Source organism: Lampetra planeri, chromosome 2 (assembly GCF_965212315.1).
Source record: "Lampetra planeri chromosome 2, kcLamPlan1.2.h2, whole genome shotgun sequence".
Lineage (NCBI taxonomy): Eukaryota > Metazoa > Chordata > Hyperoartia > Petromyzontiformes > Petromyzontidae > Lampetra > Lampetra planeri.
Window position 1 is genome coordinate 4,003,255 of NC_136108.1, and position 22,488 is coordinate 4,025,742.

The 22,488-nt window shown below is 44.9% G+C and overlaps 1 protein-coding gene across 1 annotated transcript in view; it reads right to left on the reverse strand.

Moving 5' to 3' along the window:
* Nucleotides 1–272: 272 nt before the first annotated feature.
* LOC144724997 (integrin beta-6-like) overlaps nt 273–22,488 on the reverse strand; it is a 56,081-nt gene continuing 33,865 nt past the window's right edge. The window contains exons 10-16 of the mRNA XM_078604397.1: nt 20,783–20,917; nt 17,201–17,666; nt 8,577–8,799; nt 7,165–7,262; nt 5,482–5,601; nt 2,274–2,440; nt 273–1,524 (exon numbers count right to left, since the gene is read on the reverse strand). Coding sequence (XP_078460523.1) covers nt 1,375–1,524; nt 2,274–2,440; nt 5,482–5,601; nt 7,165–7,262; nt 8,577–8,799; nt 17,201–17,666; nt 20,783–20,917 — 1,359 coding nt within the window. The 3' untranslated portion in view covers nt 273–1,374. The remainder of the gene's footprint in view (nt 1,525–2,273; nt 2,441–5,481; nt 5,602–7,164; nt 7,263–8,576; nt 8,800–17,200; nt 17,667–20,782; nt 20,918–22,488) is intronic.

Below are 22,488 nucleotides of genomic sequence, written 5' to 3' on the forward strand. Positions count from 1 at the left end.
TGTTAAACACGTCCCACTGGTCACCCTAAACAATGAAGGCTGTCCCTCTCACGACGTATACACGCGTTAAACGTGGAACATGTGTCACGGCGTGTTACACACGTTCCAGTTTTCAGACATCTTAAATGCTGTGGATTATTAGTGCCTTATCCATTTCCAAGCAGCAAGCTCCAGTGCCATGTATTGTACTCAGTGAGACACTGCTTTCACATGTGAAGACGTGTCACGCTTACACACCCACTGAGATCTCAATCAAACTACTGCAGACAACGTCTTTTTTAAATTATTTTATTGTCAAGTTTTAAACTTTAGTGGCAATGACCAAAAAAAATAAGCTTTTAGTGCCATTTAAATGTACCTCACCCATTTTATTCAACAAATGTGCTGGTTAGAACTGTTAGAAAACATCAACATTCCTATCACTGCGACGAGCAGGATTTTAACCCTCACGCAAAAAACACCATCGCGTTAGTCGAACACACGATACAGTATATATACACACACACAAGTGCACGGCGGTATTCCCAGCAGCAATTTTAAATCCACATATAATTAATAAGTTACATTTGGAAATACAGTAGTACAGCACAATTTCCTTAAAGCTAAAAATCAAAGGAATTTTTTTGTTCTTAAAAAAGGATATGTACAATACAGTTTTCATCCAGCTTAAATGCTGTGGATTATTAGTGCCTTATCCGTTTCTAAGCAGCAAGCTACAGTACCATGCATTGTACTCAGTGAGACAATCTGCTTAAACATTGTGTAATTTGTATTGGAACCACGTTGACTTTTCCAGCAAAGTCTTTCCAGTGCATGAGAAATGGTGGAGCGAAGGTTGGTACATAGCCATGACCTGTGCACTTTGCACAGGACCTGGGGGTGATATGCCTCCTAATTTTACTTTCAGCGTAACCCTAATATGGCTCCACTCTACTACTCACCATCGTTATCCCTTTTCCACTGTAGCACATGCCGAGACAGACCAGGCCCTCATGGTGCAGATGGGTTTTTTTTTCTGCTGGTTATTTTTTAAGTCCAGCCAAACCCAAATTGTGATATGACGGCCTCAAAAGACATCTGAATCTTGCATAGGACCAAGCGTGGCCAGGATTGGGCCTAAATGATATGTTACATGCGTATGACATCACGGCACGGTTCAGCTTCCGCAGTGGAATAACAACCTGGCGCCTCCTGAGCTATGCCGGGCTTGCTCGGCATGGCCCTGGCGTGGCTCGGTTGTGTCAGTGGAAAAGAGGTACGTCTAATTACAGTTAGTTCATTCGCAATAAGTACTCGGGTCCGCTCTCATTCAAGGTGCTGTTTCCGTCAAAACCATGACTTGTCTGTTGACCTCCACAAACGAGTCCCGATTCATTATCCGCGGATTTTCCAGGGAACGGCGTTCGCGTCCAGTGTCTCATCGTGCCGCATTATCTCGACTGTCGACTTGTCGTCGCTTTTCGTCCCCCGGTAGCTGACGTTGCGGAAGGTGGACGTCGTGGGTCTGTACAATGGGTTTGTGCTCTGAACAGGGAATGGTGCGGAATGGGGAGATGGGATGGGAGAAAGTCTGATTATAAATTCATATAATCAATTACTATAATTGTTTGTTTGTTGTGGCTGTTACCAAATAATATTTTTTTCTCCTGAGACAAAAATACCATTGTGAAGTTTTTGTCCACTTGCCACCTTGGCTTAACCTATTATCTATGATCATGACCCCTCGTGAAATGATCGTGAGAGTCTAAAGCGAATTTGTTCGGAAAAATGGAGGAAAAATCTGAGCCAAACAATGCAGTCTTTGGCACAATGGTTCTAATCGAATAATCTTGTTTTAGACAATTATTTTGACCAGCGGCAGTGCTTGGCGCAAGCACACCAGGAAAAGACTCAAGATCCCCACGCAGCTCAAGGAACCTCAAATTAATACGGAAAATAGTGATGCATTAATTAAAATCTCAAATTTGTATCCTAATAAACACGAGAAGCTAACTAAAATTAAAAAAAACACAATTAATATATGTAATCTTTACGGTGTCTGCATTTCTCCTCTCATCTTACTCCATCACGATTTTTTTGCCGTAGTTTGTTTAATCTCACTATGTCTACACATCTACCGTTATCTCACGAGGATTTTATAAATGGACAGGTTGGCACCGCCGTACTGATTTCTGGTCAGCGCCTCCAACTGGGCTAACACCACCACTGAACTTGGCTCAGACACAAGCCTTGGTGAATGAATGAATATTAATAATAATCAAAGATGCTCTCACCATTCCCCAGCGGGCGTGCGAGCGATCCTCCTGGAACTTAGCAAACTCTCGCCGGTCATGGATGGTCACCATCATCTTCCACAGGAGCAGGACGATGAAGCCAATGATCACGACCCCCACGGTGACACCCACGATGATGCCCATAACGGAGGGGGGGTTGTGACAGTCTGTGTGCCAAGGAGGGAAAAAAAAAGTCCACGTTCGTCGATGCCAAACAAGGACTGGGCAAATGTAGGGAGGGGACATCGCCTAATGTGAATGCAAAAAAGATAATTAGAAAACTAATCTCTGATGGCAATGTAATTTTGTTTCGTGAGGAATATTGGCCTTCAGTTTAATTTGGCTGAAGTCCTGCATGGGAGGCGCTCATCTTTTTAATTCAACAATGGTGGTGCACATCCACCTGATTTTGAGGACAAACTGTGTGAGCGCATTTTAATGCTCACCATGGCTGCAAAAAACTGGCGATACAGCCATTATGGTTATTCATTGTCCCTGTTTTAATCACGTTACACAGGCAGTGGTTCAGAATGCCTTGTGGAAATCATCACAAATAACCGGAATCAAATTGAGCAACATTACCATTTTCAGCTAATTACCAACACTGCAGCAGCACTTTTAGAAATTCCAGAGTTAAAAAGCAAATAAATAATTGATCTTTCTGGGACAGCTGTTTTTTTAAACCACTAATAACGAACAGACCGACAGTGGATGGAGCTGTTTCATAGAAGGAAATAACATTAGCAGTGAGATTCTCGGCACTGAATCAAACGTCAAAGCTTCTTGTCGTGCTGTTTGTACCCGTTGGCCAATAAGGAGCTGCTGTGATTGTGGGCAGGAACTCCTGCCCCCACCAAATGTAGAGATTAAATAGTAATTTCAACGGAGTCCTCATATTCTTAACGTGCGTCGCTCCATTGCAGGAACAAAACTGCACACACAACCCCCCCCCCCCCCCACTGAAGTCTATATCTTAACTATATCAAAGATATTCTTGATTCTTTCGGTAAAGTCACGTAGAAGGTTTTCACACCTGATGATGATTGCTTGTGTTGCAATCGAAACGTCGTGAGAATTGTATTGTTTTATATTTTTATTATTTTATTGTTTCCCTTCTACGTGACTTTACCGAAAAAACCAAGAATATGAATCCCCGCAGCCACGAAAGCTTTAAATCAAAATATATCAAAGATCTTGAAACGAAATATATATTTTCAAAAACACCATTCCACAGCAGCCTGCGTTCCAAATCGATTGGGCCACGCTGCGTCCCCCTGCTATTTGAAGGTTGTTGTGCAGTAAATCTTGTCTGATATTAAACAGCCACAAAACAAGCGATATTGCATAGCATCACGGACAACAAATTACGTGTTATGGTTATTGTGCTTTTAAAACCAGCAAGAGCTAAATGAATCGCGTGTCAGGTTACACACTTCGCTGTAACTCACAAATGATTACAGAGCCCTGCGTTGTGACAGAGCACTCCATCATTATCATTCAGTGAAGCAAGGAATCCACTGGCTTACACTCACCATGAGCATGAGGTGACTGTGTAAGGAATGGCGAATGCTCCGTAAAATTGCCCGCACTTTAAGTGAGATACATTAATTCGGCGCGGCTTCTTGGCTTTTCTTTAGTCGTTTCCATGAAGGGACGTGGGAATATTTTCTACGTTTTCTCATGTCTAAGATGTCGAAAGTGACTTTTCTTCACGTTGGCCAAAGCACCGGCTGTTTATTGCCCGAAAGCCATTTGCTAGAATGCGTCAACCTCGTTGATCACAAAACACAGTAAGTGTGGCATTAATGCAGAAAGCCATCCGTGCGTCTGCATTGCAGAGCAATTGACATATATAATGAGAATCTGGAAGACCAAATCCTGGTCGGCTGTTGATGCGGCACTATCATCCCTCTGGGGTCGGTTAATCAAGTCCCATTGAATGGAAATTCGTCTGTGGCTGTCCAATGTATATAGTGGCCTCCATAATGGGAATATGGAATTGTCAACAATGGCTTAGGGCTGCAAGCAACGCAACATTTGAGCAAGGGCAAACTTTCGCATGACATTCTCATCGTTATTTATCCAGTGCCTTGTTCAAAGAAAAATTGACCAAAGACACGGTAGCATTTTACCTAAGTTTAAATCCTTTAATGATAACACTAAAGCGTATAAATAAGGATCAGAGAGATAGCCACGAGTGAGTTAGAAGACACGTGGCATACATTCACAAAGCTGATTGGATACAAGCCTCTTGTCATCTGGCTGAACACTTTTAAATCTGAGTCACCGCTGCTTCAAGGAATTGCGATTGTTTTGCATAAAACATCATTGAGCGATATAAAGTACTGTACCACTGTCCTTTATGTAAAGTAGCGCTTTAGGTAAAACGTTGAAAGGTATTTTCTCAACTGTATCTGTGGCCCTTGAAACTACTTTCAGCAATTATGTTTCAAGTATGTTTTTTTTTCACGTAGCTTTTCACTGAACAAAATAAAGTGATGGGTTGTATGTATGCATGTTGAACTTCTTTTGCACCGTACATAGCCAACCGTGCTAATGGTAGGTGCGGGGGAAGGACAACAAACTAACCACAATTGTAAAACACGTCAGTATGTACACCTATGGCAACCATTGTGGGTGTCAAAACTAAATAACATAAAGAGCCAGATTGGAGTGGTTTTGGAATAAAATATTTAAAAAATAAGAATCAATAAATCAATGTGCTTAAGGAATCATAATTTAATGCTTATTGCCTGCCATGACATGCATTGGAATAATGGTTTCTGACAAAGAACATGGAACAAATTTAGAAAAGTATTCAACAGAGTGTGGAGAGATGCATTCTTGGGCATTACACCGACAGAGAGAGAGGAACAAATGGTGAACAAATGCAAATGAAACATCATGTTGACTGTTGATGAAAGTAAGTGGCTTACGCAGTACATATCACCAGCAGTGATGACAGCGGATGTATGAGACTGGTGACAGAATAGCAAATAAGGAAGATTCCCGAGAGGGTGACTGCAATAGGCGTAGAGCGATGATGTCGCCTCATGCGCAGGAGAAAATTGGATCCTGGCATCGTAGGACCGTGCAGAACGGCAATAACGTGGACGGGCATTAATCCAGCCGTGGATAGGACACGGATTAAGATTATTTGCCAAGATCATGTTTGAGCATGTATATAGAGAATACGGTGTGTGCTTACCCATTTCTTTGAGCACATAGAGGGTAGGAAGGATAGCAGTTTCCTTGCTGTACATGAACTGCACACTGCAGTTGTTCTCATTTGAGAAAGTGCACACATTGGGATTCACATCTTCAGAATCTGAAATCAAGCACATGGCAAGCATTCGCTGTGAAATATACACAAGTCATGATGGCTTCTCTGAAAGTCAAATTTACACCTGCACTTCGGGAGGGAGTGACTCCGTGTGTGTTTGTCACCGTTCACAGGCGCTGGGAGAGTTACCTTGTGCCACCTCGTTATTCCAGAGATCTGATCTCCTCACGTTACCCTCCACCCCACATCCTCCCCTCCAACATTCGTGCCACAAAGTTTAGAAGGCTGAGCACAATGGTCCTTGTCCTCTATCTGGGCACAGGGTTTCTACAGTGCAGAGGTTTCGTGGCACTGGGGCTTTATAGGCGTCTTGCCACTGCTGAGAGCCCTCCAGCATTGTCAAAGAAAAATAAGCAAACCCAGCTCGCTGAATATTTGTGCCTGGAGTTGGGTGAAAATAAATTAGAGCCCTGGGTTTTCCGGGGTTCACTCTTGCAGTGCTGCCCCAGATGACTCAATATCCCATTGTGCTCCCGTTTTACTCTGTCTGGATACCCAAATCGATAAGACACCATGAGCGTGATGCTGAGCGAAGCAAAACCGCAATACACATCTGCTTAATTTGATTTTGGAAATATATTGTGTGATATTGTGTGTGCGCACACACGACGATGGGTGGTCAAACCATCGTGAGAATGTGATATTCGTAATGCGTAGAGACGTGCACATACTGCATTATATTTCATTACCACCTCCTCTACCATCCGCGCACTTGTTAGAATAATTCAGAGGCATGTGGCTATAACACACGTATGTTCTTAATCATTTTGCTCCATGAATATGGGCATATTTTACAGAATATATTGAGGAACACAAATTTTTGGAAAATAACTTGATGTTGTACTGAAAGGTTGATATATTTGGCATGCTGAAAGAGATCTCTGAACACAAACCAATCAATAGTTTTGCATATTTCTTTCATCATACGCGTATGTAGATTTACCAAACAGCGTATAACAATGGGAATAATGACGAGTATTCAGAGGTGGGACAAAGTCATTGTTATGCAAGTCCAAGTCGAGTCGCAAGTCATCAAATTCATGACTCGAGTCTGACTCGAGTCCAAGTCACATGACTCGAGTCCACATCTCATAGGTGGGACAAAGTCATTGTTATGCAAGTCCAAGTCGAGTCGCAAGTCATCAAATTCATGACTCGAGTCTGACTCGAGTCCAAGTCACATGACTCGAGTCCACACCTCTGCGAGTATTGCACTTGCGACAGTATTTAAGGCAGGTTGTCAACTCGGCAAATTATTAAGTATTATATTCTACGCAACATGCAGGCCTCATTACGAACAAGCAGTGGCTGCGTAAGTATTGTGTGTGTGCGTATACAGTATATCTACTCAATCATTGAATATACTTTGTAATAAGCACGTTTTAACTTAGGCCATTACATTACTTTCACCACACGGTGGCACTCTCTCCCATAACTTTAGCTTTGCCCTCGTCTCTCTCTTCCAGTTGAACGCGAGGCACCGAGAGAAATATTTCAAAGGCTCTGCAGAGAGATGCAATAATTTCGGTCACGTGTGCAGGTTCATACCGGGCAGCTGGGCCACAACACTGAGCATGTACTTGCACATCTGCCCGCAAGTTTCATTCAGTCTCCCGGTTTCAAAGTGCATGCACTTGACGCAGTCCCTGGTGGCAGGAGAGAAACAATGAAAACCCAGACACATTATTTCCTCACCTACGTGAAGGCACTAAGACCAAAACTGGAAGTGGAGCCCACCTTTCAATTTCCTGGTCTGAACCAAGAACAAGAACAGTGGCATGAAGTGTGGTGAGAAAATAACAAACCAGCTCCTCGCAACGCCGATGCCAAGCCACATGTTTAAGGAAGGAAGTGGGTTTTTTTTTGCGAAATACGGCCAACATAGCTTGAAGACAGGTACGTACAATTACGGGTGGATTGTTGAGTAAAACTGTTGAAGGTATTTTCATGTCATGACCATTGTCCTAATGCACAGATGTGAGTTTATACAACTTGAAAGCTACTCTAGACATTTTAGTGTCAAGATCTCTGATGTAAGGAGAGACCTTTGACTTACATTTTGATCACTGTAGCATATGTACACACAGTGATTCTTAAATGAACCAAAACTCCGCAAGTGTATCACATCTGTTTCGCCTTTTTCCATCATATGTATTGTTTTGCACATTATTTTCCAAAAGCATTTTCATTTCTGTTCCCATATCGGCCTGCTAAGTGTACCATCGTGGAATACATTTTTTTTTACTCAGTCCTGTATTGCTATGAAACAGATGTTGGGGAATATGCCACTGCAACAGTACATGTACTGTTGCCATATCATCCCATGCACGTGTTTGTGGTTTGTGACTGGTTGACTGCCACTTGACATGGGTACCTCATGTGAACGTTTAAATTACAAGGAATACTTTAAAAGAGATAAGGTAAATTGATTGTTGTGCACAGCTTACCCCTTTTTCAACTTAACTGGACGTGTATAAAGAGGACACACAAACCATCGAATCATGACAAGAGAGCAAACATGTTTCACTAATGAGTAAAATACTATTGATATCAATAATTCTTTGGTCAGGGATGCTGCTGTGATGTAATGGTTAGCGTACTGGACTTTGCAATCCAGAGGTCACCGGTCCGATTCAATCTCCCGGCACTGCAGTAGAAATAATGGGCAAGTTTGTGAAGTCCTGTTTCCTATGCCCTATGCCCACGCAACAGTACACCACAGGTAGTCGATGGGAAGGTCGCGTTTGGTGCGGTGAAGTATCGATGCTTTCACCTCTTCCGAGGTATCTGGCTGGCACGGAGGAATCGGTCAAAAATACATCCTTTAGAGGGGACCATTCTCGACCTCTCAATATTGGAGGCCCTTCCACCAGCAGCGGCGAGGGCCAAGCAATTGCGGGGCTGCACCTTCACCTTCAAGTTGTGCTTTAGCGCGCACGCAGCCACCCGCACGTGCTCACCTCTTGGCCGAGCAAGGGTCCGCGTCGGACGGGCAGCGCTCGCATTTGTCCCCGGAGGCGCCGAGTGTGGTGCACACACAGTGGCCGCACACGCAATCCCCGCAGCCCCCGCACAGCAGGCCCGAGGGGGTGACGCACGCGTCCGTGCTCGTGGAACAGTTGCAGCTCTCGCCCGCCCAGCCCTCGTGGCAGTGGCACTCGCCGCACTCGCACTCCCCGTGCCCTGGAGGACGACACCGCAATGGCGCAACGGCACGACACAACAACAACCCACCGCGCAGCGGCACAGCGACACAGCGACACAGCAATACAATGACACAGTGACACACAGCAGTGACACAGTGACACAACGACACAGTGACACAGTGACACACAGTAGTGACACAGCGAGACAACAATACAATGACACAGTGACACAGTGACACACAGCAGTGACACAGTGACACAACAATACAATGACACAGTGACACACAGCAGTGACACAGCGACACAACAATACAATGACACAGTGACACACAGCAGTGACACAGCGACACAACAATGCAATAACACAGTGACACAGTGACACACAGCAGTGACACAGTGACACAACAATACAATGACACAGTGACACACAGCAGTGACACAGCGACACAACAATGCAATGACACAGTGACACACAGCAGTGACACAGTGACACAACAATACAATGACACAGTGACACACAGCAGTGACACAGTGACACAACAATACAATGACACAGTGACACACAGCAGTGACATAGTGACACAACAATACAATGACACAGTGACACACAGCAGTGACATAGTGACACAACAATACAATGACACAGTGACACAGTGACACACAGCAGTGACACAGTGACACAACAATACAATGACACAGTGACACACAGCAGTGACACAGCGACACAACAATACAATGACACAGTGACACACAGCAGTGACACAGTGACACAACAATACAATGACACAGTGACACACAGCAGTGACATAGTGACACAACAATACAATGACACAGTGACACACAGCAGTGACACAGCGACACAACAATACAATGACACAGTGGCACACAGCAGTGACACAGTGACACAACAATACAATGACAACGACACAGCGACACAACGACACAATGGCACGACACAAAACAATGACGAAACAATGGCACGACACAATAACACAGCAACACAACGACACAACAATACAATGACACAACAACACAGTGACACAACAACACAATGACACAACAACACACCTACGCAACGACACAACAAAACAACGACACAGCGACGCAACAACACAACTAAGCAATGACACAAGACGGTCCATTTGGCTGTGCTGTACGTTATTTTTGCGGTTGTGCCGTAGAGCCAAGCACTTTTTATTTGTTAGATGCCTGGTTTTGCAGACACGTAAACACATTTTAGTTATGAAAACAGGAAATGCGAAATGCTGTAAACTTTCATTCATTTTCTGCATTTGTTTATGCTGATAGGTGGGGAAAGTAAAAAAAAAGTTCCAACATGTTAAACAACATTGCTTCGTGGACACACATACTGGGCAGCCGGTAGTCATCATCCATGCTTGATGATTTTCTAAAATAAAATAACAATAAATACTTCATTGATGAATACATTCATCACCATATATGTATGTTGAACTTCTTTCGCACCGTACATAGCCAACTGCTAATCAAAGGTGCGGATTTGTTCGTGGATTGAATCGCATGTTGTTGGGTTCCTGAAGAAGCTCCTGGCATGTGGAGCAAAACGTCGGACATCATGCCGGACAACGCGCGGCACAACCGGAAACGACATCTGAGAGTGACCAACCCGGCCGTTCGCCGAGGACATTGTTATCTGTGAATATTCTCGGTGGTGCTAAAATCGAGGAGACTGGTGACAGAATAGCGGACAAGGGAGGGAACGCATCAGAGAAGAGTGCCCACTGCGGAAATGAAGTTTGTGCAAACGTGAGATGAGATTATGGCTTTGCAGGATTGTTCGGTACGGTGATGGCATCAACAGGCCTTCGTCCTGCAGTTCATAGATAATGGCTGATGATGATTGCCATGAGATGCAGTTGTGTAATGTGCCTTAAGTAATGATTTTTTTTTCTAATTTAATAATAATAATAGTCATTTAGTTACCGTGGAGAGATCAATGAAGATGACTACTAGTTTGACCTCGTATGACTTTCCCAGGAAATATCCTTCAAACATACAATTACAGCACCATCTAAGATCATTGAGTGTCACACAATTTTTTTTTATATATTTTCAAGTTCTGTTATCAATTGTGTTTGCCATGTGAGAGAATTCTCGACTGGCCAATTATTTTAAAGCTATTGCTTTACTTACCCCCTTGCCTCCTCCTACAGGGACCTATTTGCTCAAAGCACAATTTAAGATCCACCATCTCTTTAGGTACTGTACATACATACTTATTGTACTTACACATCGGATGTAACTTAACTATTTTCATCCAATAATAATAACTAGCCATGCTGAACAACAACATGTCATTGCCTTTCTAGGAATTGAGGTGCCAAGATTTAGTGCTGTAATCAAGATTCAACAATCATTTGACTCCCTCCCACGATACTCCCAACGTGTTGTTCATTTTAGCTACCATACCCTCGAACGGACCATTACTGTTCATCAGAAATATCACATTTATTTGTTATCAAATATCATTACAAATGGACGCTGCGATTCCAAAGCCTTTGTTCGTTCATTCTTTGGCATCCTTTTTGTGTTCTCTTCCTAATGATTCATCATCAATGTGAAAACAGGGAGTGTGTAGGAGTAAGACGGATAAACAGCTGCACAATGTCAGAGTAGGTGGCACAAGCATGTAAAGGCTTTGTGGATTCAGAACAATTTATGCTACTGCAGATGATATTATCAAAAAAACAATGCTATGTCTGTAATTGTGATTCGCCAAATGAGCGGCAAACAGGGAAATTAAAACACGGTGAAATATCCTTCGAAGATATAATTACAGTAAGCAAATACCGCACTCTTAAAAAAATACCCGGCATATCCATGTGTACACACATCACAGACCCTTTTACTCCAGGCCACAGATGCAAGTCTTGAGCCATCCAAATGTTCAGACTCTCTGGTTTTAGAGCCCTGCAGTGCTGGTTTTGCTCTATTACCTCTCTCACGGGGAGCCATGGGGCCACTTACACTGATCTCACCCGAGTCGTGCTGCTGTTGCCCTAGATTACGCCGTTTCTTGTTCTACTTGCTCCTTAAAGTTGAGGCCGCGCTGTTGCGGGTATTTGTGAAATAACGAGGCAATTACAGCCCTTTTTCAATTGACCGTTTGCTCAATAAAGGCCTCCCCACGCTGTGTTGGTCATGAGGATTGTTTGACCATACTTCCCTATGCTGGTCAGTGTGGGTTGGTGAGGGGGTGGGGGGGTGTGACCAGTTCATATATCACACGCCAACCATGTTAGCTCTGGCTGGGAATTGACCTCGGGTTATTGGATTCAGAGTGCAGTACACATACATTTAGAGATGTGCATGGACAAGATGGGAGAAAGCTCCTGGATTCTGGGTTCACTACAACTGTTTAATTTGCAGGTGTACCCGAGCGTGTTGACTTTTAGAGAGAGTCACGTGGTGAGCGGTGTGATACCGGACAGCTTGGCTCGAGTTTAACATGGCACTATAGTGTGCGTGCATGGGGGATTTGAGCACCCCGTTTCCACGGGGCTCTTGTCAATCGCCAAACTGGGCGCGCTGCGTTCTCTCCTGTTCCAACTGCCTCTCTTATCAGACTCCCAGAGGGGCCGCAGCAGGGGCCAAGGGCCTCTTAACGTACATTTGGGCACTTGGAGACGATACAGTGTCCAATTACTGAAACGACAAGTCAGCTTTCCAGGTGACGAGGTAAATGCAATCTGCGATTGGCTTTTTTTTTCTCCTGCTAACGAGTTCAAGCTGCTGATAACTGTGATGGATTCAAGCACTACTGTTGTCCGTGTAATGTCAATATCTTTAAATGGCACAGCGTGAATGCCCACCGCCTGACATTCAGCCTCTCTGCCCTCCGGTCATAACCAACATTTATTGAGATGAGAATGAACTTCCTTGCATAAATGTTCTCTATGACGGTGGAACAAAATTGCCCCACACCTCGTGTTATTCTCTCGACTACTATAATGCCAACATAGAGTTGAACAATGCAAATTTTACCTTCGTGGAGACTGTTTTACACAGAGTGTGAACCCGGATGTACTGGGGTTAAATGCTTGGGTGTAGTAGCACTGGCTGTGAAAATCAAACCCACAATCTCCAGCAACTAAGGCGGATGCTGTTACCACTCGGAGAAGCACTGCTGGTAGGCACAGTATGGCAGTTTTAATCTGAAAACACCAAGATAACATTAACTGCTGTGGCCTTAACCCTAAAGACGTATTTTTTTGCAATAAATATATTTTGCCAAAGACAGCTAGATTTGTATTCGTTAAGAAAAATGACAAGAACGCTTTAGGCAGAGAGAACTTTGTAATCGTTTTGTATATATACAGTTTGGTTTAAGTCGACTGTGGTTAAAGATGCCTTTATTTTTGGGAAAGTAACAGTGTACATAATTTATCAAAAAACACTCATATATATTTGTTCTTGGTGTGGGAAGGTTTCTTAGTGGCCACTGTTGCATCTGATGCTGATAAATGTGTAGATAATTTGCAGCCACGAGAAAGAATTGTTACATTTCCCGAAATACTGTGCAGAGTCAGGATCACATTTCAACCTCAACCAGAATTTTAAACCAGACATTGTGAATCTCAACTGATTCAACAACTGAACATCATGCCAAACAAATGTGGCCGTAAATGTTTTTTCACAACACCATGATGACCACTATCCAGTGAACGGTACGTACTGTAGCATCAGAGCCTCATAATAAAATGCACATTGCTTTCTTTTCCTTCCGTCATAGAAATGTACAATCAATTCCCCCAAAAACGCCATTGCTCATACTCTACCGTGACTCAGTCATGTTTGGTCAATAATAGTTTGACATTTATTCACATATCGTCAAAAGTAACAAAAATACGGATTTCTACTTTATTCATTCATTTCCCAATTTTCTCCCTGGCTTCGCTGGTGAGTGTGTGCCGCGCGCCCCCTGTGTCAAGTCCCTAGTCATTAGTTCCGCATCCGTGCCCCTTTGTTACATTGCGTGTATCATAATGAAGGAATCCCAGCTGCCCACATCCCCACAAGAACAACTTTTGTTCATATATAAACAGCTTAGCACCCCCCCTCCTGCCCAAAGCTTTCCACAAACTTTGCACATTCTCCTCTCTGAAGAGTGCGTTCTGAAACATGCGGTGACGTGTTCGTGTCTTTTTTTTCTTTCACGTGTGCGCGTGTGCATGTATGTGGCCAAGCCTGATTAGGAGCCTCTCACTTGCCCCGTTTTAAAACCACCTTCTCATCTGGCCCTCCTAGATTAGCGGGACTCGCGGAATTAACTCTGACCACATGTGCATGCATAGAGGCCCCTTTTTACCAGGTATTCGCGCAGAACAGGGGACGCTACTCACAAGGTTTCAAGTGCATGCACTCGCTCCCAAACCCTGCACAGATGCAATTTTGAAAATGTGTTTTCTTGTTATGAGTGGGAGTTTTTTTTATTATAGCAATTGATAATTCTGTTTTTCTAAGTATATTCCTCACGATAAGGGATATTTTTGTCCGTTGGGTATTTTGTCAGCCTGATTGGAAGAGACTTCACAAACAGGCATTACTTTGTGTATCAAAGTTATATCAATTCCGAGTTATATCCAAAGTACTATAATGCACAAAACCAAGTTATGGCTAACACATTAGCATACAGTATTTCGAATGAAGTGTAGTGTCTAAAGTTGTGTTAATTAATTATTGTAATTTCTCTGTTGTTTCGTGGGTGTTTAACTTTACTCCACCATGGTGGTCAGTGTGGGTTGGTGAAGGATTAGGGCCAAGGACAGCTTAAAAGACCCTTCTAGCAGCAGTGGCATTAGCAGGCTATTTCAGAGCTGCACCTTTATTTTGACATGGTATGTAGGTTGAACTTTTTTCTCACGGTATATAGCCAATCAGAGGTGCGGATATCAGACATCACTTGTTATATATATATATTTTTTAGAATGTATAATCTTTTATGGGGGTAAATGTTTTTATTGCATCACATCGTCACCCCAAATTATGACAATACCATATATCAAACCTTAAGTGGAAGGGCGTGTGGCAGGGATTGTGTGCCACCCTCCTGTCCATCGTAGCAAACGACCACAATTTCCCGATCAACGGCTTAAAACTCTTGAGCAGAGGTGCTTTTCAAACCACGCATGTAGATTAGATTGAAATGAATGTATGCTTTTTTTTTAATTGACTTTCATTGTTTAGTCAATTATGTCATACCATCTATAGTTATATCATGCCATCCATATTGAGAACGGGCAGAACAAGTCACGTCAGCCTCATGTTTGGTGGATTTTGAAGCATTATTTTTTAATAAGATTGCATAATAAGGGATTTAATGCTCAAGGTTCTCATGCTGTAAACAATTTAGAAGAAAACAATGGCAGTGGCATTCCATTATATCTTCACACATTCTATCATATATTAAATAAATGCTATGGTACAGAATACACTGTGGTTTAAATACAGTTTCCATTGTCAGTTTCCATTGGTAATGGTCAAATTCACTTTTGATGGATATACATAAATATGAATGCCTTTTTCTGCATACATTTTTTATTCGGAATTAAACAGCCCATTACTTTCATGCTCAGGCTGCCTTAAAAAGAGAGAATAATCCTCAGAAGTGTCACCTTATTATTTTTTCTTCATAACGCAACTATCAGTTTAGGAAGTATTTAATTACATATTACAAATTCTAAGGCACATGTAAATAAAAAATATCCCTGCATGATTAAAATAACGCATCGGTATCTAAAAAAACAGTACCTCCAAGTGGGACGTAAAAAACTCAAATTAAGCTGCTGCTGTTTAGTACAAACTATAGATCTGAGATGAGAGGTAGCATTAATAAATGAATATTCCCTCCTCCTAATAGTATACATGGCCTTCCTTACAAAGGTTCAAGGACTATGTCTGTTAATGATGTAACTATTGGCAGGTCTGAGATTCACACTGCATTAATGTACCCTGTTAATACAGATACATATATACGTCATACGCAAAAATGAAAGCGCTTCCCGCTGACAAATACAGCTTAGTTTCTGAGAAATAGACCTTCCAATAAAGGCATTGGGCAGTCTGCTAGTTTTGTTCTCCAAAATAATGGTTCTGGGACGTCCTTTCAAATCCACTTATCTTCTGAAAACCCAACCGCACTTACCCAAAATGTGCAGAATGCACACAGCCTCTTTGTAAATCCTTTCCTCAAGTGGTGTTGCTACATGTTTGCAGGCCAGCCTTTTCACCCCTTTTTCACAACCTATTTACTTTTTATATTCTCTTTATTTTTCGGAACACCGTCAAGCCTTGTAACAAAGTGCCAGAAGTCCGTGTGTGTCCGTCGGCCATTTTGACCGCCGCCTGCTGGGCACGGACGGCTTCCATGACAGTGGTGGGCCGCCCCTCCTCCTTGGACTCTGCTGCCCAGCAACAGCCTCTTCAATTCACCTCTGCATTTGGTGAAATATCTCTCCAGGATCCTATCAAAGCTGGTGGCATTCAGCCGGGAATTTAGAGGGGACAGGGGCCAACCGTCCAAAAATAATAATAATTGATACCTCACATGGAAAAAAATGGAAAAGCACACGAATAAAATACTCCAACCTTGTGATGTCACTGACTCTTCGAAGAAGGATGAACGATATCTCGATCAGATCTGGTAATTGAGGAGATTATCAACAGACTGGTAACTAAGGCGTGCCTCGCCTCGAAAAAAAAAATGCCCAGCTTTCTTGAAGGATCTGAATATTATTCTCAATCTGCCCTCTCCTTCATATACCATCGTCCATCCGTAGTCTGTCAAACTGCCACTCATGGTGATAAGCCTGCCGCAGACAAAGCGGCCTCCATTTCTCAGGTGTACAGGGCTAACCACCCTCACCCTGATCCTGCCAGCGTGAACACTGATTCGCCGCTACAACCATGCTCACTTCACATCTTTATTGCTGTGATATTTATGCATCGCCTGTCCGAATCATTTATTCATTGCATTTGTTCACGGTATTGAATCTTTATTTATTTATGCATTACATTTACCCAGGAAAGCCTGAGTCTCAGAGCTCTTTTTCAGGAGTCTCCGACTAAGTATTCACAGTCGCGAGTGAAATTGTTTCGCGTAATCCCAATTGAGTTATGTTCAGGGCAATGTCAGCATTCAGGTGTTTGGCCGATACCAGGAAATATATATTGCTATTAGAGAACACCATAGAACCCAAGAGAAACCCATTCAGAAGGCGGGGAAGAACATACAAACTCCACGAAGAAAGACACCCGATTGGGGAATCGATCCCAGGCCCTTCTTGCTGTGAGGCACGAGTGTGATCAACCACGATAAGAACATTTCCATATCCAGCACATGCAGATATTGGTTCTCCATTGAAAGAGGGGTGGGGCCTATACAATGAATGGGCGCTCACCTGCACAGATGTTGCTGTTGTGGTGAGCGCAGGAGAAGTTGTCGCACTCGCAATGCTGCCCGTAGATTCGGCCGAACTCGCTACTGTGGCACTGGCAGGTCCCGCAGAAGCAGTCGCCGCGCCCACTGCAAGCGGGCGCCTCGGGCTCGGGCCGGCACTCTCTCTCCGACTCGCCCGTTCCTCCGTCTCCTCCTCCGCCGGGTCCCCCCTCGTCACCGCCGCCGCCGCTGGCGCACTCGCAGCGCGGGCCGAGCCGCCCCGGCGAGCAGGTGCACACACCGCACGTGTAGTCGCCGTTGCCCGCCGTGCAGCGAGGGCTGGAAATCTCCGGTGCGGCCTCGCACTGGCAGCCGCACTGCGCCGTCACCTCGAGCTGCAGCACGTCCCGGAGGCCCACGGGCTTCAGCAGCAGCGTGTGCTTGCCGGGCAGGCACGAGGTCAGCTCCACTGACACGTTGAAGCGAACCTGGTGGTGGTGGTGGGGGAGCAGCGCGGCGTGGACACGTGCGGGCGAGTGTTATTTAACATGAGTACGGACGTGCAGGCCTAGGTGTGTTCACGCAAAGACCGAAGGAATGTGTGCGACAGAGTGAAAATACTCACCGTCATGATCATCATCATCTACTCCTTCGGTCAGGTCATTCATTCGTGACTGGAGCTATGCACTTTTAAATATAGATTTAAAAATGATTTCTTTCAAACCGCTTTTTGTGTTTTATTTGCTGTCCTTCCCCCGCACCTCCGATTATCACGGTTGGCTACATACGGCGCGAAAGAAATGTAACATACATAGAGACAAACATAACGACGGGGCCAAAAGACTTTCCGGTGCCTACAACTGCCTTGTTCATTCTCAATATTTTTTTCTGCTAGATCTCATACCACTGCTTCTATCAGCATGGTTTTACATCTTCTCCTTTTTCCTTCCACTTTTGAAAACAAATAGCCTGCAGGTGCAAGGTGCTGCTGCCGAGCATCTATTAAGAGCGGCACAGCACACGGGGAGTTGGTACTGTCACCCACTTTTGTCCCTTCAGTGTTGATGCAGGCACACACTGTACCAGGTACTCATTTCAAACCGGGTTAACTTAGGAGCAGTCTATGATGCGTTCAGATACCAGTCAGCAATGATGCTGTTAAGTCCAGGAGTGGAAAATGATTTTTCACCCCAGCGCCACACCACACACACCACACACAACAATACAGAAATTCAAGGTTGGTGCGGTGCCGCAGTAGGTCGCACAGTTGTCAGCACTGAGCGAGATGTTAACTACCTCGCCTGGTATGCAGGAGGTCGTGGGTTCCATCCCGACCTGACGCCTGCTGCTGTATATTTGGAGTTTGCGTGTTCTCCCCGTGGTCGCGTGGATTTTTCTCCGGGTCCTCTGGTTTTTCCCTCCACATCTATAAACATGTGTTTTGAGTATGTGGCTGCTATAAATGTCCACATGATAAGCCACTTTGTTGAACTATTATTTGTGGCCAGGTCAATACAGTTCAGTGGGCCTTATCTGGTAAAATAAAAAAAATAAGTTTAGCTTTATTGTTTAGTTTGATTCCTGGCCACAACTAATATGAACAGCAAGTGATGTCTGAATTAGACCAGGGCCTGCCACCTTCACAACCTGCACTGACCAGCAGGGTGAGTGCATGGGGAGGCCTCCACGTGTTGACAGGGCATGGGGAGACCTACATCCAGATATGGATTGACAAAGGGTTTTAAAGTTATTCGTGAACATTTCAACCTACAGTATTTCAACATGGGATTTACGTTACAGGCTATTGAAAATGTACATTTCCTATTTTAATACCATTGCCCCAAATTTATTTTGCAGAAATGCACACTCGTCATGCACACAGCGTAGCAACTATTTACAGAGTCATGCGCAAATGACATACCTGCCTGAACACGCAGATGCCTATAAATTATTTTGCTAGTGCCCCGATGACAGCTAAAACGGCACACAGGAAACCCGTGCTGGGAGCAATGAAAGTGAGTAATGCAGCCCGGGTCTCAGCTGGGAGCTGAGCAAGGCAGAGCCTCTCGTGTGACAGAGGTTAACGCAGGCCAGGACCCCATCTGATGTTCACGCTACTTCTGCTGCCTTTGAAAAAAAAGAACATTTTCATCCCTCCCAATGTTAAAGACTCAATACGCGCACTCTCACATGCCTCCTGTGCCTGCCCCATTTCTGGGCTCTGAGCCCTCTGGCTCATCCTAAGGCGCTTGACAGACTAACATGACTTTGGCGCTTTCTAAGACTTACTGTCCAAGACTTGCCATCGAGCCTCGGTGGAGCGAATCAAACAAATAAAAAAACAACCTGTGCCAAAGTGCTTAGCAAAATGAAAGTTGACTTTGTGCATCAGGATAGCCAATGTCCATGTCTGAGTGCAGGAATGTAGGGTTTAAATGTAGAAGGCTGCTGGTGATTAAACAGGGAACTGGTGTAGTGAGTCAGGCGCTGTGGCTGCCATGTGTGTGCATGTTACGTCTGCTGCTCAGGTTTTGTGTGCTGCACGCGCGTCTGCGAGCAATGTGTGTGTGCTCCGCATGCCGTGCAGGGGTTTAACAACTGCATTGATCGATACAAAAACATTGATTGTTACGCTCATGATGCATACAATTGAGCGCATAAAGAGATAAGAGTATTTTCGATTCTTAGATGTCGTATGTCATGGGTTTATGTGACCCCTGCTGCCACTAGAGGCTGCTGCATTCAATGCAATCGATAAAAAAAGAATGTATTCTTGAATTGAATCATGACCCCTAATTGTTTCAATTCATAGAATTGCGAGGGGCACTGTCGACAACAGAGTGATTTTGTTGCTAAGGCTTACCGTCGTTTTGGGTTTCCTGAGCGACTAAAAGCAAAGAGCAACGAATCGAGCAACTTTCTGGGAAGAGGATGTCATGCAGAATTAGGAGTGCTGTGTATTAAGGATCCTGTATTGGTGTACTCTGTAAGTGACATACTTGGCAACATTGGAAGGTATAGCTAAGAGATGTCTCTTTGCGGTTAGTTTTATGACTTTACACTTTCAGGAGTTGGAAAGCACTGCCAGGAGGATGCATTGTGATTCAGCCAGTGCTGTGGAGCAAGTGCTGTTGGTGAGCACCTATGAAGGCCGGAACGGCACACGAGGTGGTGGGTGGCCAGCACCACGTCCGGCTGCCTTCGTCTCCCTCGTGGCGATGTTTACACACACCGCACAAGGTACTCATTTGAGGCTGAGTTGACCTTAGAAAGTCCCAGGACCGGTTCAGATAATCATCACTGGTGTTGGCCGTGAGCCGGGAATCGAACTAGGGTCGTCGGGTTCATAGCGCGACGCAGCGCCGCACCGCCCGCTACGCTACCGCCAATCAGAGGTTGCAAACGGGTTTTGATTCCTTACCCGTACCCGTACCCGGCCGCACCAGGGTCGCCGGGTATCGGGTAGGGTACGGGTATCGGGTACCCGGTTGCGACCTCTGCCGCTAATCCCACGAATGCCGTGCGTGCGGTGCTGGCGCTCCGTACGTGCGCGGCGCGCTATGTGTGCGGCGCATTGCGCGTGCGGTGCGTGCAGCCTCGTCACCTTGTCGCCCTCGCGCAGGTTGGTGCATTTCTTTTGGCCAGGCAGCACGGTGCCATCGTGGCACAGAGCGGTGAAGTAGAGCTTCACTCCTTCGAGCTGCTCCTTCACCTCGAGCTCCACCTCCGAGCGTAGGCCCTGCCAGGACAAAATCCGCACGCAAAAAAAAAACAACCACCACCCGTTCGTTAAGGGACGATGGAGGATTTACCGTAATTATGGCAGTTTGTACTTGTGCTGGAATCTCAGCCAAACAAGCTCAGGATTTCTGTTCACCTAAGTACCATCCATACACACACACACAGCCTGCGGACTCTGAACTACTAACCGGGTAACAACCCGTTGAAATAGATTGTCTTTGATGGGAAGGAGCTATTTGTTAATATTTATATATCGACCCCCCCCCCCCCAGATTTTAGTTTTGTTACTTTGTCCAGGACAAAGACATGCAATTATCAATCATCGGGTCAACTATGCACTTTTATACTCAGTGGTACACATTCCTGCTCTATTAGGTAATAATCACGCAGCTTGAACTTTTGAACAAGCAAACACTGGCGCGCTAACCCCGTGCACTATACATTATAGGACATATAATTACTACGAATATTTGTAAAAAGAAAACATCCCAGTGAGACAAACAAAATCGTGTGTTTTGGGTTCCCTGGTGCAACAGTAATACATCATTCCTCGTCGCCATAGAAACGTGTAATTTCCATCACTAGCTCTGGGCCACGAGTGAAAACCAGCATTGTGCCAAGTTCGTTTAAGCGGGGATGCACTTTAACGTTTATCACGAACAAAAAATACTCAAGAGTAGAACGAGACACGGTATGGAGCGTACACACACGGAACTCACAAAATTCCAGTCAACAAAAAACGACGAGGCTTAATGCGCGCGTCCGATCCGACTTGTAAAAGCCCACCCAGCCCCACACACGCAAGTGACTCCACCGCAAGTGATTTCGCGAGCTCAAACAACAACTAAAAAGTTTACCCAGGAATCATTTCGCATTCCCCAGAGGGCCCGGCCAATGTCCGTAGCCACGGCAATGATCACGGCGGCGTTGCCAAGGGCAATGCTCTGGGGGGGCCAAGCCCGCAGGTTCTGGGGGGCCCTGGCGATGCCACTGAGCTTGCGGTGTGCAAGGGCAATCAGCAAACGCCGGCGGTAATTATTTACGGTCGATGGGTGGAGGTGAGGGGAGTTTAGGGCGAAACCCTCTGGGCACTGCTTTGAAGGGAAAAATTGAAAGCCAAATCCGCGCATGAATGCGACGATGTGTCAACGTTTCGAGTCGTTTTTCCAGTCGAGTGAGCTGTCTAAGCCGCTCACTAGACATTCCCAGAGCCCACAACGTTGAAGAAGTTGGGGGGGGGGGGTGGGAGGTGGTGGTGTACCCTGCTGTGAGCAAAGTCCAACACGGCATGGTCTGTGGCCAACATCACGGTGGGGACTGCAAGCATTGTGGACGCACGTACGTGCGGTGTGTACGTTTGACTTCTTTCGCGCCGTACGATCGGACGGCAGGAATGGAGAGTGGCCACTCGCCTGCGTGAAATTTCAGCGAAGGCGAGACTCCGGAACGACACGTGAAATTTTTGGGGTAACGCACCCCATGTGTCCTTTTGCAAGAGGCGTCATGCGGCCAACGTTGGGTTAGACGATTTGTTTAAGTGATCGTTTCTCAACCCGTTATCGGTTTGAC